This window comes from Gopherus flavomarginatus, chromosome 2 (genome assembly GCF_025201925.1).
Source record: "Gopherus flavomarginatus isolate rGopFla2 chromosome 2, rGopFla2.mat.asm, whole genome shotgun sequence".
NCBI lineage: Eukaryota > Metazoa > Chordata > Testudines > Testudinidae > Gopherus > Gopherus flavomarginatus.
In genome coordinates, this window is record NC_066618.1 from 70,656,255 (window position 1) to 70,674,666 (window position 18,412).

Below are 18,412 nucleotides of genomic sequence, written 5' to 3' on the forward strand. Positions count from 1 at the left end.
ACGTGAGGAGAGGAGAGACACTCGAGATGAGAGGTGGCGACAGGAAGATCAGAGGTGTAGGCAGGAAGATCAGCGGTGGTGGGATGCAACGCTGGGGCTGCTACATGATCAAAGTGACATCCTCCGACGTCTGGTGGAGTTTCAGGAACAGCAGCGGGGTCACAGAGCGCCGCTGCAGCCCCTGTGTAACCACCCTCACCACTCACCATGTTCCATATCTTCCTCACCCAGACGTGTAAGAACGCGTGGGGGAAGGCTTTGTGCACCCACCCACTCCACCCCCGTGGACAGCCCAATCAAAAGGCTGTCATTACTTTGAAATAGTTTTAGTGGCCTTTTCCTTCCCTCCTATCCTCCTCCCAAACCACACCCAGGATACCTTGTCAGTTCTCTCCCTCTTTTTATAATGACTTTTTAATAAAGAATACATGATTTTTAAACGATAGTGACTTTATTTCCTTAAGCAAGCTGTAAACGAAGGGGGAGGGTGGGTTGCTTACAGGGAAAGAGTCAATCAAGGGGGGGTTCATCAAGGGGAAACAAACACAACAGTCACACCGTACCCTGACCCGTGATGAAACTCGTTTTAAAAGCTTCTCTGATGCGCACCGCTTCGTAGTGTGCTCTTCTAATCTCCCTGGTGTCTGGCTGCATGTAATCAGCGGCCAGGTGATTTGCCTCAGCCTCCCACCCCGCCATAAAGGTCTCCCCCTTACTCTCACAGAGATTGTGGAGCACACAGCAAGCAGCAATAACAATGGGGACATTGGTTTGGCTGAGGTCTGAGCGAGTCAGTAATGTGCGCCAGCGCGCCTTTAAACGGCCAAATGCACATTCTACCACCATTCTGCACTTGTTTAGCCTGTAGTTGAACAGCTCCTGACTACTGTCCAGGCTGCCTATGTATGGCTTCATGAGCCATAGCATCAAGGGGTAGGCTGGGTCCCCCAGGATAACTACCGGCATTTCGACATCCCCAACTGTTATTTTCTGGTCTGGGAAGTAATTCCCTTGCTGCAGCCGTTTAAACAGAGTAGAGTTCCTGAAGACGCGAGCGTCATGAACCCTTCCTGGCCATCCCACGTGGATGTTGGTGAAATGTCCCTTGTGATCCACCAGTGCTTGCAACACCATGGAACAATACCCCTTGCGGTTTACGTACTGGGTGCCCTGGTGCTCCGGAGCCAAGATAGGGATATGGGTTCCATCTATCGCCCCCCGCCCCCAACAGTTAGGGAATCCCACTGCAGCAAAGCCATCCACTATGACCTGCACGTTTCCCAGAGTCACAACCTTTCGTAGCAGCAGCTTAATGATTGCTTTGGCTACTTGTATCACAGCAGCCCCCACAGTAGATTTTCCCACTCCAAATTGATTCCCGACTGAGCGGTAGCTGCCTGGCATTGCACGCTTCCAGAGGGCTATTGCCACTCACTTCTCAACTGCGAGGGCTGCTCTCATCTTGGTATTATGGCGTTTCAGGGCTGGGGAAAGTAAGTCACAAAGTTCCAGGGAAGTGCCCTTATGCATGCGAAAGTTTCGCAGCCACTGCGAATCGTCACAAACCTGCAAAACAATGTAGTCTCACCAGTCTGTGCTTGTTTCCCAGGCCCAAAATCGGCGTTCAATGGCTAGAACCTGCCCCATTACCAGCAGGATCTCCAAAGTGCAGGGGTCCGCGGTTTGAGAGAATTCTGTGTCCATGTCCTCATCACTCTCGTCGCTGCTCTGCCGTAGCTGCTTCCTCCTCGCCTGGCTTTGCAGGTCCTGGTTCAGCATAGACTGCACGAGAATGCGCGAGGTGTTTACAGCGTCCACGATTGCAGTCTTGATCTGAGCAGGGTCCATGCTTGCTGTGCTATGGCGTTTGCACAGTTCACGCAGGAAAAAAGGCACGAAATGGTTGTCTGCTGCTTTCACGGAGGGAGGGGTGAGGCTGTACCCAGAACCACCCGCGACAATGATTTTTGCCCCATCAGGCACTGGGATCTCAACCCAGAATTCCAAGGGGCGGAGGAGACTGCGGGAACTATAGGATAGCTACGGAATAGCTACCCACAGTGCAACGCTCCAGAAATCGAAGCGAGCCTCGGTACATGGACACACACCGCCGAATTAATGTGCTTAGTGTGGCCGCATGCACTCGACTTTATACAATCTGTTTTACAAAACCAGTTTATGTAAAATCAGAATAATCCCATAGTGTAGACATACCCTAAGTTGAATCTGATCTCTAGTCAAAATAACACCTACAATTAAACAATTATTAACTAGAGGAAGGCTATTCATCACGTGACAGATAAGATTTTCAAATTTTTTCTGATTTTTGCAGTTCTGTGCCTACAACAACAGAAGCCAGGGCAACATCCATCTGGAAAATGTGACTATATTTTATTAACTAAAACCAACATTTATTGATGATACTAAATATTTATTTGTTTAGGATTTTTTAACATAAATAGCTGCTTCAACATATTCCTTAAAAATGTAAAAACAAATCAATATTCTTCTTTAACTCTTAGTTTAACAGCTATATATTTATCATATGAACCACAAAGCTCCACCATAAACAAGAAAGGTACCTATGTTCCCCTTCCACACATGGGAGCACAATAATCAACAGCCCCAAGGTATTTGATGTGTATCTATTTGGCTGCATCCTCACCTTCTCACCTTTTCTGCATTAGTGGTGGAATATGGGTAGAGTAAGAGGAGGGCTACAAAAATAAGTGGAGACAGAGAATTCCTGGTGCCAACCCTGCAAAACCCCAGGCAGTTGCATGGACAGTCTTTACACTCCTTCAGGACCCTCCAGAAATAACAATACAGCGGCTCCAGGCCATGCTGCCATTAGTTGACTGTTCAAGTGATCCATTCTATAACCCCTACCATGGGGCTTGGAGAGTTTAAGAGTAGTTAATGGTGCTTCAAGCAGCATCAACTCAGTGGATTTTAATCCTTGGTAGAGGAGAACATGCTGCTAAACAATTTGCCTTCAACTCCTCCATTGCCTGGCCACACAACCTTTTCCCATGCAGACAGTCCGCTGGGTTTTATATGGAGGGAAAATGAGAATATTGGTGATGCAAACAGATCATCATAACTAGTGTTAGTGGAGCTACTAACAAGAAGTTAACTCACCTTCCCAACCCTGCCTTTACAGACTAGGAATGTCAATTTCCTCAAACTTCGGAAGCTCCGGCAAGGCTGCAGAAGCCTGACATATCAAACACCACCACACATAGGAAGTGGCACACACTAATCTGAAACACATTTATTTTTAAGATACAAATTTAGGCCCCAATTCAGCAAAACACTTAAGCCTATGTTTAAAGTTAAGTGCATGTTTTAGGGCCTTAATTTCTCAAATCAGGGCCTGAATCAGGGCCTAAATTTTTTAAAAGTCCCTTAAAAAGAGGGAAGGTAAATTTCTGTAGAGCATTGTTCAGACGAACTCCAAATGAGATGGATTTAGGCCTTTTTAGATTAATATTGTATATATTCTATACAGACAAAGAGGAAGTGTTTTTGCAGGTACTGACACCTATTTACTTTTTCAATTCAGTGAAAAATCATTGATCATTTAAAGTGAAATTCACCCTTTTCTCCTCTTCCTCCCATGTACAAATCCCAATTAACCTGGCTTTTTGTGGAGAATTTTGGGATTTGGGGAGGCATGGAATCCAGCTCCAAACCTATCAACAGGAGGCAAGGCTGCAATGCAGCCCCCCAGAGACCATTATTAAAGCCTAATGGATTAAATAAAAGCTGCATTCCCATAAATGCAAATCTTTTAGCCCCATCCTAGGTCCTCCACCAATAACTCATCTCGATACCAGTTTCTTTAGGGCTGGTGAAAAGCCCCTCTCTCCAGCATATAGGGGTGCAGTGGCACCCATGCCCAGCCACAAAACCAGTTTTCCCTAGCCGCACAATGGGACAATAAAGGGCTTGAGAATGCTGAGAGCCTTGCACAGGGTATGGATAATTCCATCCTTAGGAAATATCTCTTCACTTACGGATCAAGGACTTTTCCAAGCTGAGGCTGAAATTTTTCCTTGAAATCATCACTTCTTTTGGACACTATTTTTGCTGCTTTCTTTCTACAACATTGGAAAATAATTGTCAGACGTGGTTGCTAAATGATGGCATTATAATTTGAAGGAAATAGAAATAAGAAATAAGAATGCACTCCACAACCTACAACCTTCCTGTTTTGAAAACAAAGATATATTTGGTTTGTATTTAGAAACCTAATTTTAATGTATATTTTCATAGTACTTTTTTCCAACTTTTAAAATAAATTAACATTTAGAGTTAATTTTCAAATGGGAGAGCAGCAGGGGCATCCATAATATGTCTCATTTGCCCTTCCAAAATTCCACACTGGCATAAATCAGTTATTTGTGCACCTAAGTCAGGCACAACATGCGGCCCGTGGAGGCTCACTGTGTGGCCCGTGGTGGGGAATCAAAGGGCTCTGGGCTGCCCGCAGCGACGGGGAGCCCAGAGCTCTTTAAATCTCAGCCGCGGCCAGGATTCATAGGGCTCTGGGCTACCCGCAGCAGCCAGGAGCCCAGAGCCCTTTAAATCTCAGCTGCAGCCAGGATTCAAAAGGCTCTGAGCTGCCCACAGCTGCGGGGAGCCCAGAGCCCTTAAAATCCCAACCACAGCCAGGATTCAAAGGGCTCTGGGCTGCCAGCAGCAGCAGGGAGCCCTGAGCCCTTTAAATCTCAGCCACGGCCGGGATTCATAGGGCTCTGGGCTACCCGCAGCAGCCGGGAGCCCAGAGCCCTTTAAATCTCAGCTGCGGCCGGGATTCAAAGGGCTCTGGGCTGCCTGCAGAGGTTCCCGGCCACAGCTGAGATTTAAAGGGCTCAGGGCTCCCCGCCATCACGGGCAGTCCAGAGCCATTTGCATCCCGGTGGCTGCTGAGATTTAAAGGGCTCAGGGCTCCCCACGGCTGCAGGTAGCCAAGAGCCCTTTGAATCCCGGCCACGGCTCCAGCGGATGGGCTGGGGCTGGATTTAAAGGGCTCGGGCTCTCCTCAGCAGCAGGAGCTCTGGGCCCTTTAAATCCTTGCCCCAACCCCGCAAAGCTCCGGGTTCCCCCAGCCGCCGGAGTCCCGGGCCCTTTACTTTGCCCCTGACAGCTCCCAGCCACCTCTTCAGCTAGGAGCCCCTGGTTGATTTAAAATCAAGTATCACGTCCCCACCCCCAACCTTCTTTTTTGGCCCACAGCTGTTTTGGTGGGGCAGCGCTGTGGAAGGAGGGTTTGTTTCTGCAGGGCTGGGCGGTGCTGGGGTGGGGTGTTTCCTAGGGGCCGGGAGGGTTCGGTCCTCAGCTGTTTTCTTTGGAGTAATGTGGCCCTCGCCGCTTTACGAGTTGTGCAGGCCTGACCTAAGTGAAAATCTTTCTCCACGGGCTACAAAACAAGAGAATAGCAGCTCAGCATCTTCTACTCATCATGCTAGCTTGAGAAGACACTAGGGTCACAGAACCATGCCCTTCACAAAAGAGTAGAAGCCTATGTATGGGTAGGCGAAATTTCTTAGCTATAATGAATTTCCAGGGGAAAAAAATAAAGGAATTTTGCATGTGATTCATTGCAGATGTAAAACTACATTCAGTCATAAAGGCCTGGCTTGGCAAATCAGGCCCCCAATCTATTACTATCCATTCTAACTTACAGTTGGAGATTGTAAAGCCAGCGTAAAGATTTGGATACATTTCGTCCATCATTAAAGTGAGGTGTTTCTTTTCCATAAACATGATATTTGTTGAATGTTGATGGCTCATATTTCCTGTTTATTGCTTCCCCTGTGGAAGCAAATGTTTTCCTTTACTCTGTGTGAAATACATTGACTGGGAAAATATACTGGAATAAATATCTTTCCTCCTGCAATTCCATGAAGAAACAACAACAAAACCTTTCAAATTCTGATTTCATTTGGTTTATTGCACTCTCTTCAATCTGCTTTTGAAAGAATCTCATCTGATATTTTCAGGAAAACATTTTCCGTTGTTGCTTTACATTAAAAGTTTCATCTGGCTATATTATAGCATACAAAATCTATATAATCCATCAAGATTGATGGGGATAGTGGACATTTACTGTTTTTAAAAGTACATACATTCCATCTGAATGGGACAGATTCTCTCTTGTGCTGTTGACTTTTTATGCTGCTCTGGTGGTGTAGACAGGTTGTAAAGGGGATGAAAACAGATCTCAGTGAATACTTCCAACAGCAAAGTGGTACTAGAATGGCTCTCTGCTATCTCCATCACAACCTCCAACATAGAGGTAAACAGAGTGCCATTACAAACTAGCACAATCTAAAGCTGGCCTCTGGCTGGAGCCAGAATATGGGAAGTGCAAATGTGTCTGAAAGGAAATAGAGAATCTTGCTTTGCACTTTTATCCCTCTCTACCTCCCTACGTATGTCACTTATCTTCTTAGACAGTGCCTGTGCCTTCTTATATGTTTGGCCAGCATCTAGGAAAATGTGGATGCCAGTGGAATGCAAAACATTATTTATTCTATCTACTTTATACACAGGTACATTGAAGCTCAGAGCATAAATCACAGAATTGGGAACAGAACCCAGATGTCCCGACTCTTAATCTCCTTTTCTAAGCTTTAATACTTGCTCATTATGACCCAAAATTAAAGGAACTAGTTTTACAAATCTATTTTGTTGTCTTATTTGTACATATATATTAGTATCTCCATGACAGAATCCCCTTCCCAAAAATGATTTTTCAAAAGTACTGTAACTTTTTAGCTTCATATTAATTTATAGCTGAATGATTAGATATGGTATGTTATGTGTTGTAAAGCATCAAAAAGCTATAACTAGCTTTATACATATTTAGACTTTTTGTATTACTGATCACCAGCCCCTGATCTTACTCACCTACATTGTAATCATTGTGTGTCACAACATACAACTCGTGTCCTTCTTTTGCTTCATTATCCACTACCTCAAAGGTTTTTGGTGGATTTATAAGCTCTCCACCAGGTGTGTCTGCAAAGTGAACAAATACTAATCAATATGGTAATAAAATCTCTTTTAAAAGTTCAATATGCAGGAAAAGTCTTATTTTAACAGTATCTTACTGGAATGAATACTTTGGCAATATAATATTTACTATCAAAGTTTCAGTCAGGCTGCTTTCCATCAACACAGCCATGATGAAATGGGATGGGGGAGATCTGCAGGGGGCTGAGATGGGACTTCAGGGTCCTAGGCCTCTATATCAGAGGTTCTCAACCTGTGGTCCGCAGACCACAGGCTCAATTCAGATATTAAGGTGTACGCCTGGGCTGTTGTACACGAGAGAATGAAGGGCCACCCACTTAATTAGTGGAGCTCCAGGGCTGCGGCTACTGGGGAGACATGGCCTTCCTTCCCAGCATCAGCTCTGTGGCTGCATTGGCGGGGGAGAGACCCCCTCCTTCCCAGCCCCAGCTTGGGGGCTGCCGCAACAAGGGAAAGAGGGAGAGACCCCCCCACCTTCCCAGCCCCAGCTCGGGGGCTGCTGTGCAAGTGGGAGAGAAGGAACATCCATCGCATTAGAAAGGTAAGACTACTGATATTAAAATATGAGTTGTGTGCTTTTATTTGTACAACAAAAACTGTTAATTATTAAGGTTTTTTTAATATAGTGCTTTTATCCAAAGCTCTTTACAATAGTTAACTAATGGCACAAACAACATTTGGAAAGATCATTAAGTGATCTGCAAGACCCTCAGCAATTTTCAAGTGGCCCGCGAAAAAAAAAAACTTTGAGAACCACTGATCTGTATGATCAACCCTGGCCTCTAGTGGATCCCTGAAATCTGCACCAATCTCAGAAAATCTAAGTTTAGGGAGGGACAGAAATCCCTACCCTTCCTATGTGTTCTTGATGTTTGAGTATTTTAGTTAATACATTTTTATTACTTATATGCTCTTTTTTGTAATTAGCAGTTGTAATTAGTATTTCTTTTCTATTACACAGGAATTGTTTTAAAGAATAATGCTTATTATTTATGTAACTTCCTAAATCCCATGTTAAATGATAAATTACCATGTATTCAACGGCAATATGTTTTAACACTAAGTGTGTTACCTCTGATGGTTGTTGTTCCAAAAGTGGTAGCAGTCACATCCATGCCTTTAGGTAACATTGAAGTTTGATCATATGACCTCCCCAGAGGTGCTTGGCGATTTCTTAAATACAGGGCTTCTTTTTTCTCTTCAATTTTTTGTTGAAACCGAGTTTTTCTAGGTGGATTTGTCAAGAAGCCAGCCTGAAGAAATCACACATAGTATGAGTGGCAGAGACACAGCATAATCTCTCTAATTCAGATCCAAAAAAAAAAAATTGTCTCTCCCTACTGCTCAGCAAGATTTAATAGTAGGAGTGCTTTAATGAGCATTACTTTCACCAAATATACTATAAAACACTAGTACACTGACTTACTTATACACTTACTGATACTTAGCATCAGCAATTAATGCCAAGCTACAGGTTAGATAGATTTTTTATGCAGAATTCTCTTTATATATGTGTTCTTCACTTGTTAATTTGCAAAATTCGCAGAATTTTGCCCTTAGTTTCTAAAATGTAATACCACAAACATTATTTTTGAAATTAAGTGTACACCTTGAGTACACTAGGATATCAAAAGTATCACTTTTAGTTAGCAAAATCATTTAAAGACCAAAAGCAAGAAAAGAAAATTAGTAAATTTAACAGTGCTCCTAAACAGTGTTCTGAGGTATTAAATCAGTTCATTAACAGCTTCAATATTTTATCTCTGAAACCAGTCAGAGAAACAGCAGTAAAAATGTTGTGTGTGGAGGGGATGAGAGAGAGTTAAAGAACTAGAAATTGGAATGAATAATGAAGATTGTTACTGTAAAATGTAATTCAATAAAAATCTCTGTTTTTTAAATGTCTTTCTATTTATTTCACAGTTAAAATTCCTTTGATTTACTTCAGCCTTCTCCATTTTCCTCGCACCGGCCCCAGCTGTGTCGCTGAGGGGCGGCTGGGGAAAGGTTCTGCACTCACCTGTGGCGGGAAGCGGAGCGCCATGGCTGGGCTAGGCTGCTCTGCTCCGCTCCCCGTGAGTGCAGGGAGGTTGGGGAATGGACGCCCTCCACACTCACCTGCGGCGGGAAGTGAAGCGACGCGGCCCCAGCCCGCTCTACTCCGCCAGCTCCCGGCTGTGGCGCTCCGCTTCCCACCGCAGGTGAGTGCAGGGAGGTTGGGGAAAGCATGGCCCCCCGTACTCACCTGTGGCTGGGAGCTGGCGGAGTGCAGCGGGCTGGGGCCGGGCTGCTCCGCTTCCGCTGCTGCTGGTGAGTGCAGGGAGGATCCCTTCCTCCGACCCCCTCTCCCAAGCGACGTGGCTGGGGCCAGGGAGAGGGAAGCAGAGCGGGCTGCTCCTGGCCCCCCGCTAATCCCCTGGGTCACTCTGTGACTGCAGGGCCCACAAAAGTGCCCTCCCACTGCTCCTGCTCCCCTCGGGGGGAGCCCCTGAGACCCTCTGCCCCTTATCAAACCCCTTAGCCCCAGTCTGGCCCGACACCCTTTACAGGCTGCTCAGAGCAGTGTGTCAGAGCTTTACCATGTTGTACGTGAACCCGCCTTCTATCGGGTCGCGTTATATCGGGTAGAGGTGTACATAGATAACAATAATATTAATTGTAGGGGGGTTTGGAGGGAGCAAGAGGGTTGAACAACTGAAAGGTATGGGCGGGTAGATTGTGCCACTGAGTGAGAGAATTGTCTCTATTCTTTATATGGGGATTGAGGTGTTGGTCATAGGTACATGTTAGCAGCTGAGAGGATGTTTAGAGCATTTGTCATTGTCAAGTGGATGTAGTGGAAGGGGAGTGGGATATTTGTCACTGAGGAAAAGGGAGTCCCTTCTTAACTTTTCTTGGTCCCTTCCCCTCATTATTTTCTTATCTTCCTGGTATTTCTCTCCTTTTGGATCCTGATTTGGTTCTTCCTTCCTCTCTTGGGGGTTTAGCTGCATCTCTCCTGTGCATTAGGAATGTGTACCCTCTCATACACCAGCTATATATGCTCATTTATGACTGGGCAGAACCAAGTTACAGATCAATACAAGCTATTCGGGACTATTTTTAAATACACAAAAGATTCAGATTCTTACACTCAGTGAAGACCGGGAGCTAATGCCATGTGTCAAATGAACTGCAATATCAGGATCATTTGCTCTGCCATAGAATATTCTTTCAGCACCAGGAGCTGGACTTGTAGAATTGAGAAACTTTCTCACAACTGCGGGTGTAATAGGCTGAAAGACAACGGAAAAATAATTTTACAGGAAATAGTGACTTATTAGCTTTTTCTTTGTTCTTCCCATTAGAGACATGCTTGTCATCAGAAGAATATGTCAGCTAATCTGTTTCATGGTTGTCAAGGTTTCTTCCCCACTCTGAACTTTAGAGTACAGATGTGGGGACCTGCATGGACACTTCTAATCTTAATTACCAGCTTAGATCTGGTATCACTGCCACCATCCCCTAAGCACTACTTTTTTCCCTGGGTAGTTTTGAGGGACTTCACCAATCCCCTGGTGAATGCAGATCCAAACCCCTTGGATCTTAAAACAAGGAGAAATTAACCATCCCCCCTCCTTTCCCCCACCAATCCCTGGTGAGTCCAGATCCAATCCCCTTGGATCTAAAAACAAGGAAAAATCAATCAGGTATTAAGAAAAAGGCTTTTAATTAAAGAAAAGAAAGGTAAAAGAAAACCCTCTGGGAGAGATTAGCATGCCAGCTACTCTCTCAGACAACAGATTCAAAACACAGAGGATGCTCCCCTGGGAACAAATTTAGTTACACAAAAAAATACCCAAATACCCAATTTGATTCTACCTCTAATTGCATAAAAGACAGGTTACAAAGAAATAAACATAAACCTATTTATTCCTTTCTAAAACTTACTACTCTGATAAGAGGCTGGTTCCTTGATCTTTGTCACTCCAGCTGAAACTGAAACTCTCAACAAAGGAAAAACTTCCCTTCTTCCTTTTGAAACATCTTGTTCCCCCATTGGTTCCTCTGGTCAGGTGTCAGCTAGGCTAGGTAAACTTTTTAACCCTTTACAGGTAAAAAAAAGGCATTAACCCTTAACCATCTGTTTATGACAATGGTATTTTCCTGTACAGCCTGCTCACCATCCTCTTCACTTGCAGGATCATCAACCGAAAGCAGTTTTTTCAAAGGAAAGAATGATCTTCCTCAAGGGGAGTAATAGTATCTCTATAAGCAATAGAGGACAGTACCCTAACCTGTTTATAACACAGTTTGGTCCTACTCCATACAGGCAAGACCAAATCACATTATACCATGGATGGAAAAGGTGTTTAAACATGGTGGATTTTATAGAGTAGACATGACCAAAATAGAAATGTGCACAGTGTTTTGTGAGGGCATCAACTAATCTCTGAGACCACATGGGACGCAGTGTATTGAACTACACGGAAAATTATTTAAGTTCTTGCATTTCAAGAAAAGAAGAGATGGGCAAAAATCTCTTAGGCCTGATTCTCCTCTCAGTTACGCTGCTATGTATCAGGAGTAACGTATTGATTTACACTGGTTTAAAACAGGTATAAGTGAGGCCTTATTTACACTTTACATTATTTTCCCTTGTTGTTACTAGCAGTTCAGTTCTACCAATGGTGATCACTACTATGGCTGTCAGCATTCTTATCTTTTATTTGTAGCTCTGAGCGGGGCTACATGACAATCATATTAACATTAACAGTGGCTGCAGAACCTGATCTATCCTAGGGCTGCCAATATTGCTAACACCAGACCAGCTGACCCAGTTATAGCAACAGTGGGAAATTGTTACATAAAATCCCTAGCATAGACAGTCTGAGAGGAGAACCAGGCTAACCTGTGGGCAGAGACTTAACTGGTTTATTATACTTATGTCTCAATGTCTCTGCTAGGAGATGTGATTTGGTGCCTGAAATACTGTCCCAACAAACCTAATACACTCACCCTGGGAAAAACTTCAGTGAGACAACTGGCAGCTGTATCTCCAATTGGGATCAGTTTTCCTGCCTAAACAATGAAAACAAAAAATAATGCAGAGACCACAGAACATACCAGTAGTAGGGGCTGGCCAGCAGGATCAGCATTTTAAACCTTGCAGGGAATTTTGCCTGGTCCTGCCCTAGCAACATTATGACAAAACCGTATTTGAGTAGAGGGGAAAAAATAGAAATAAAATGAATATACAAACCCAGCGACTCTGCCCTAGGAACTATCACTCGCTGGGAGTCCCTCTCACAGAACCCAGAGTCCCCAAAATGTGAGCAGAGCTCTGGCTCGGGGGACACCCTGAGAACCCCGGGGTGCTGGAGAGTGGGAGGAAGGGGGGCTATAGATTAACTACGGGGGGGAGGGGAGAAGGAGACAGACAGGGACAGAAGGACGGACACAGACAGAGCGCCCACAGGCAGAGGAACACATGGAGAGAGAAACAGACAGACACATGGACACAGACAGACAACCGGACACGGGGGACACACGGACGCAGACACACTCACTGTTGGCAGCTCGGGAAACCTGTCAAAGAACCGCCCCCGGTACACTGGCCGCAGCTCCCAGACCATGGCGGCCCCGGGCCGGGCAGGCTGAGAGGCGACGGCCGCCCCGGCGAGATGTTTACTCCGGTTACCTGGTAACGCGCTCGGCCCAGCATCGCCCCCTGCAGGCTGCGGGCGGGGACCATCCCCCAGTGCCCGGACTGAGCCCAGCACCACTGCCCCCTTCGGCACCGCCCCCGCTCCCCCAGCACTGCCCGCTTCGGCACTGCCCCCTCGATGGCATTTCCAAAGCATCTGTGCAAACACCTTAGAAGAGGACGGCTCTAATGTGAGCTGTTAAACTATTAGTCTAATATTTTTTCTTGGTATAGAAAGGTTTCAGTAAGGACGAGGAAGCATTTATTTACAAAAAATGTCACATCTTTTTTTTGTTTACGTGTACATATTTCTTACTCTTCCTTTTTTATTTTGCCCATGATGCTAGAAATAGTAATAAACTTTTCTTTTTAATTAGTCCTCCAAACCTTGTGACTTTTATTATCATTATAAGGCATAATAACCGGCGGGGGATCTAGTTTCTGTCTCTCCCTGATAACACTTCTGTTGCATCTAATGTAAAGAGAACAGGGAAACAATCCAATGCCCTGAGTAACTTCGACAAACTACGGATTTGGTGGCAACATAAACAAATTTAAAATGACGTTCTACACTTAATGGCAAGTATTTGTTGAGTCAAATTAACTTCAACGGGAGTTTGTCTCCTGCAGTAGAAAATTGGAACATATTTCATTTCAGGGCGGGAAATAGACGTTCTTTGTTACAGCAGGGTCTTTGTAGCTAAAACTGCCCTTAACAAGTGTTTGGCATTTGACGTTACCACTGTCATTAAATCCCCAATCCCACAGTTTGACGCCTCTTACAAGGGCTAAAATCAAGGAAGTTAAACTGCCTAAAATCTTGCCTTTCACTTCCCTGATCCAGCATGACTGCTGAGTTTTACAGCTCAGCTCTCACTCTGAGTGTGGTGTTAGGGTAGATGTGATTCAAGCACTTGCTGAGTAAAACCTTCAGGAAGCTTTAAACATTTGCAGAGGGTTTATTTTAAATAGTAGCCTCTTGGGAGCTAGAGTGGGTAAATTAGTAATTTGTGTAGAAGGTGATACTCTTGGGGGTGGAAATTTTGTGTTCTTACACAATGGCTCAGGGGTTTATTATTATTGATTATTGTTTTATTATTTATTCAGTATCATTCAGATAGAAATGTTGCTTCCTAAGCAAAACAAAAACTGCATGTTGGGAAGTAGCTGAACTCATTGCCTTCAGCAAAGAGTTTACAGAGAAGAAAGAAAAATGGAGAGAGAAAAAGGAGACAAATGAAAGAAGTGAAAATGAAATAAAGAAGAAAAAACTTACAGGATAATGAAAAGTGCAAAAGGCTCAATCCAACCTTCATGGAAGACAATGAAAGTCTACCCATTAACTACAATGGGAGTTGGATCAGACCCTAAGGGGAAAAAATTGGCAACCAAACTTTAAACTCTTGGAGGAAAATTTTAAATCAGGGGCTCTCAAACTGGGGGTCATGGGGTTATTACATGGGGGGTTGCAAGCTGTCAGCCTCCCCACAAAACCCACTTTGCCTCCAGGATTTATAATGGTGTTAAATATATTTTAAAGGTTTTTTTTAGTTTATAACAGGGGGTTGCACTCAGAGGCTTGCTATGTGAAAAGCGTCACCAGTACAAAAGTTTGAGAACCACCGTTTTAAATAAATAGAAAGTGCACTAGGTGAAATCCTGACCATGATGACATCAACGGGAGTTTTGCCACTAACTTGGATTAGGTCAGGATTTCACCCACTGAATTTAGTTATGGGATCTGGCCCAGGTTTGTGGTGTTCAGAAATATTATCATCTCATAGCAGAGCATTGACCTATATGAAATAAACTGGTGATCTCAGACCACTGCATAGTGGGTAAATGTTCAGACTATAACATAAGAACCACTATCACAACTGGCATTCTTGCTAGCAGGTTCAACCATGAGGCCACCTAATGGGATTTGAACCTGAGACTACTTGCACATAAAGCAGAACATGTTCCACTGCTCAAGAAACCACATAAAGAATAGGCATGGACAATGAACTATTCCTTTATTCATTGAAGTGATTCAAATAGACCACTGAAAAAAATGTTAAATAGTACAGGGCCAAGAACTGATCCCTGTGGGACTCCACTAGAAAAACATCCATTCTATTCCTTATTTATAGTTACATTTTGAGACCTATCAGGTTAGCCAGTTTTTAATCTATTTAATGTGCACCATGTTGATTTTGTATCCTAGTTTCTCAATCAAAAGTATATGGCATACAGAAGTCTAAGTATATTACATCAACTCTATAACTTTTATCAACCACACTTTGTAATTAAAAAAAATCATATTAGTTTGACAAGGTCTAGTTCCATAAATGCAGGTCGATTAGCATTACTACTATTCTCCTTTAATTCTTTAATAATCAAGGCCAGTATCAACTGTCCCATTATTTTGCCTGAGATCAGCATCAGGCTGACAGGTCCATAGTTACCCATGTTTTCCTGCTTACTCTTGTGAAATATTAGCACAAGATTAGCTGTCTTTCAGTCCCCTGGAACTTTCCCAGTGCTCCAATGCTTATTGAAAATCAACCTTAATAGTCCAGAGAACTCCTCAGACTGCTCTTTTTTAGAACTCTTGGATGCAAGTTATCCAGACCTGGTGACTTAAAAAATGTGCAACGTTATTAGCTGCTGTTTAACATCCTCTTTAGTTGCTGTTGGAAGGGGAAGTATTTCATCATCAGTCATCATCATCATATGACATGAATACATCTTTTGGCTTTTTTCCAAATGCAGAACAGAAATATTTATTCAACTCCTTTGCATTATCATTGACATTTTTATCATTTCCATTTAGCAAGGGACCAATACCATTATTACAATTCCTTTTGTTCTTAATATACTTAAAAAAAACAAAAACCTCCTCCTTATTGTCCTTAACTCTCTTGGCCATAGAGTCCTCCTTATGTCCTTTTGCTTCCCTTATAAATTTTCTATAATTCCTAGCTTCCTTTTTCCCATTTGTGTGTGTATATTATAAAATAGGTACTTTCACTTCTCTTGTAAGACAGGTTGGTTTTTAACTAGAGTAGATTTGTTTCTGGATTGTGGCTTTTTGCGCATGTAGTAAAATGTTCATAATCATTATGCAATTACCATTCACATTTTTCTATTTAAATTCTTTCTCTCACCTGATTTGGCTCACAATTGTTTTCAGCTTTGTGAAATTTTGTCTTTTAAAACACCTATATTGTCAATAGTTTGGACTTTATTTTGTTTGTACATAAATGTAATTGAGCCATGATCACTTTGAAATAAACAGTCACATCATTGTAAGTGTTGTGCTTAACATGATTATTTCTTGAAAACATATTTTAAATTGATTTTGTGACTCTTATATATAAGCACAAAATAATGGATGCTTTTTAAAATAGAAAAATAACCTGGTCACTCTCTACCATACCTTCCAAAACTAGGAAACTGAAATGCCTGTTTCCTCACTGCTGATGGATCCCCCTCATTCCACACCAGAAACGTCCTGTTTTCAAAACAAACAAACAAACAAACCATCAACTACATTTATTTTATAAATTTATTTTTATTAATGATGAGCCCAATAATACACCTCCTACTTTATGTGAACATGGGCAGTTGTGGCTGTCGTGACTTAAAGTATCATCTTCTGTGTGGGTTTCTTTGGATTTAATCCTCTTCCAATGTCACTTTCTCTGTTGCAGTAGCTATGGCCTCCATGTCGCTGCATGGATATGGCACCCACACCACATTACTTGAAGTCTATGGTAAGAAATTCCCCAAAAAGCCTCGGAGTAAGCAGACCAGAGCTGTGTCTAGGGCTGCCGGGTGTCCAGTTTTCAATCAGAACGCCCAGCCAAAAAGGGACCCTGGTGGCTCCGGTCAGCACTGCCGACCAGGCCGTTAAAGTCTGGTCGGTGGTGCTACTGGGCTAAAGCATTTTGTGCATTAGAAAGTTGGGGACCCTAGCTGTGGCTGCAATCAGCAAGTTTCTAGTTAAAACAAGTGTAAGAGGAGTCAGGATGAGCTCTACCCTGATATCTGGTGGTGAATTGTGGCGAGTTGTACAAAACAACTTCAGGGACTGGTCTTGTTTGCATAGGCACACCCACCTTGACTAGCATGAGCCCACAGCTGCCCAAATGGTCACTTTGGCTGCTGTGAGATTCCCAGTTTCTCTGTTATTGGGGCAGGAAGAATAAAGTGTTGTTAATCTGATTATGTGAATCAAGGCCAGTGGAACTGTTTTAAGACATATGGACTCACCATCAAGTAAATAGCACTTGCTAGACAAGGGATATGGGTTTCAAAATCCCATGACTTGAGAGAGGTTGGGGGGTAGGTATTTGTACTAGGTGTTGTGGCTCCTTTTGTAGGGCTGGAGCTACTATTTCCACTGTTTGCTGTTGAATAGCAGAGCTGAATTTGATTTCATTAAGAGTCTAATTACAAGCTGCTGTGCTGAATTCACTTTGGGCCCATGGTGCACTAGTACCAGGGCTCCCTTACTATGAGCTGAAATCATTAAAAAGCTAAAATTACTAAGAGCAGAAATCACTGAGTGCTATGTTAACTAGTGGTGGAGCCTGAAGATATATTGCTAAGCAGCTGGCAGAGCAGAGCAGTTTGCGAGATGGTTGGAGTGGCCCATGAGATCGTGACCGGAGTGAACCAGAGGTGAGGAGTTTGTGGAATGCTTGGAGCGGCCCACAGGATGGCTGGTGGAGTGGAGCAGAGCAGTTTTGTGGATTGCTGGAGTGGCTCATGGGACGACTGGTGGAGTGGAGCGGCTCGCAGTTAAGGCTGCAGCAGAACCCCACAGAGAGACGGGGCAGTTGGCCTCGGACCATGTAAGGTGCCCCTTAACACCCCGTGCACCCCCTTTTTCCACCCAGGCTGGTGGGGGTGGTAAAACTGCAGATAAACTTTTGAACTCTAGGGCTGGACTGACCAGGGACAGAGACTTTTGGGTGATTTTTGGGTTGCTGGACTCGAGACTTTTGGGGTATTGGACTTTTGGGACTTTGGGTGATCTTTTGGGTTGCTGGACTTAAGACCCTGAGAGGAAAAGGATACTGCCAAACTTACTTGGGGGGTGGGTCTTTTGCTCATGGTTTGTGTTATGAATCCTGTTTGTGGTGTTTCCCCAACATAATGCCACATTGTTTCCCTCCTTTATTAAAAGGATTTGATGCACTCAGACTCCGTGCTTGTGAGAGGGGAAGTATTGCCTCTTAGAGGCGCCAGGGGGCTGGTATGTAATTGTCCCAGGTCACTGGATGGGGGCTCAAGCTGATTTTGCATTGCATCATTGAAACGGAACTTCTAGACACTGAAGTGTTGCCAGCGTTGGTGATTGGATCACACGTCCTATGACATTTGAAGATTTCCATAAAGCTCCAGCTCCTGGACTCAGGATTATGGAGAATGTCCACTGTCACATCACATTTTGTTTTGAAGATACATTTCTAGCCCTCATGAGTTTGGAGAAAACTTGAAAACATGACCCTTACAGACGCTAAAACCCAGGCGATGAATGAAAGCAACCTAAAATCTATTGGTTTGTTGGCTTAAATATTGTGACTTTTTTTAATCTAGTGATTTTCAGGGGTAATGGGAATGTCCATTCATGATTTTTGAGTGCTTGAGGGTGGCAATACCTGTGGCTGCCTTTCAGACGCTGCCCCCTAG

The 18,412-nt window shown here is 43.7% G+C and overlaps 1 protein-coding gene across 3 annotated transcripts in view; it reads right to left on the bottom strand.

Moving 5' to 3' along the window:
- EFHB (EF-hand domain family member B) overlaps positions 1–12,853 on the bottom strand; it is a 42,408-nt gene extending 29,555 nt beyond the window's left edge. The window contains exons 1-7 of one of the 3 annotated variants that reach the window (XM_050938429.1): positions 12,725–12,853; positions 12,043–12,105; positions 10,176–10,319; positions 8,117–8,297; positions 6,919–7,029; positions 5,691–5,820; positions 4,020–4,103 (exon numbers count right to left, since the gene is read on the bottom strand). In XM_050938429.1, the coding sequence (XP_050794386.1) occupies positions 4,020–4,103; positions 5,691–5,820; positions 6,919–7,029; positions 8,117–8,297; positions 10,176–10,319; positions 12,043–12,105; positions 12,725–12,778 (767 nt within the window). In that variant the 5' untranslated portion in view covers positions 12,779–12,853. Of the gene's footprint in view, positions 1–4,019; positions 4,104–5,690; positions 5,821–6,918; positions 7,030–8,116; positions 8,298–10,175; positions 10,320–12,042; positions 12,106–12,593; positions 12,696–12,724 lie in introns of those variants that run through there. The other 2 variants (XM_050938428.1, XM_050938430.1) reach the window with 2 other exon arrangements.
- Positions 12,854–18,412: the final 5,559 nt, after the last annotated feature.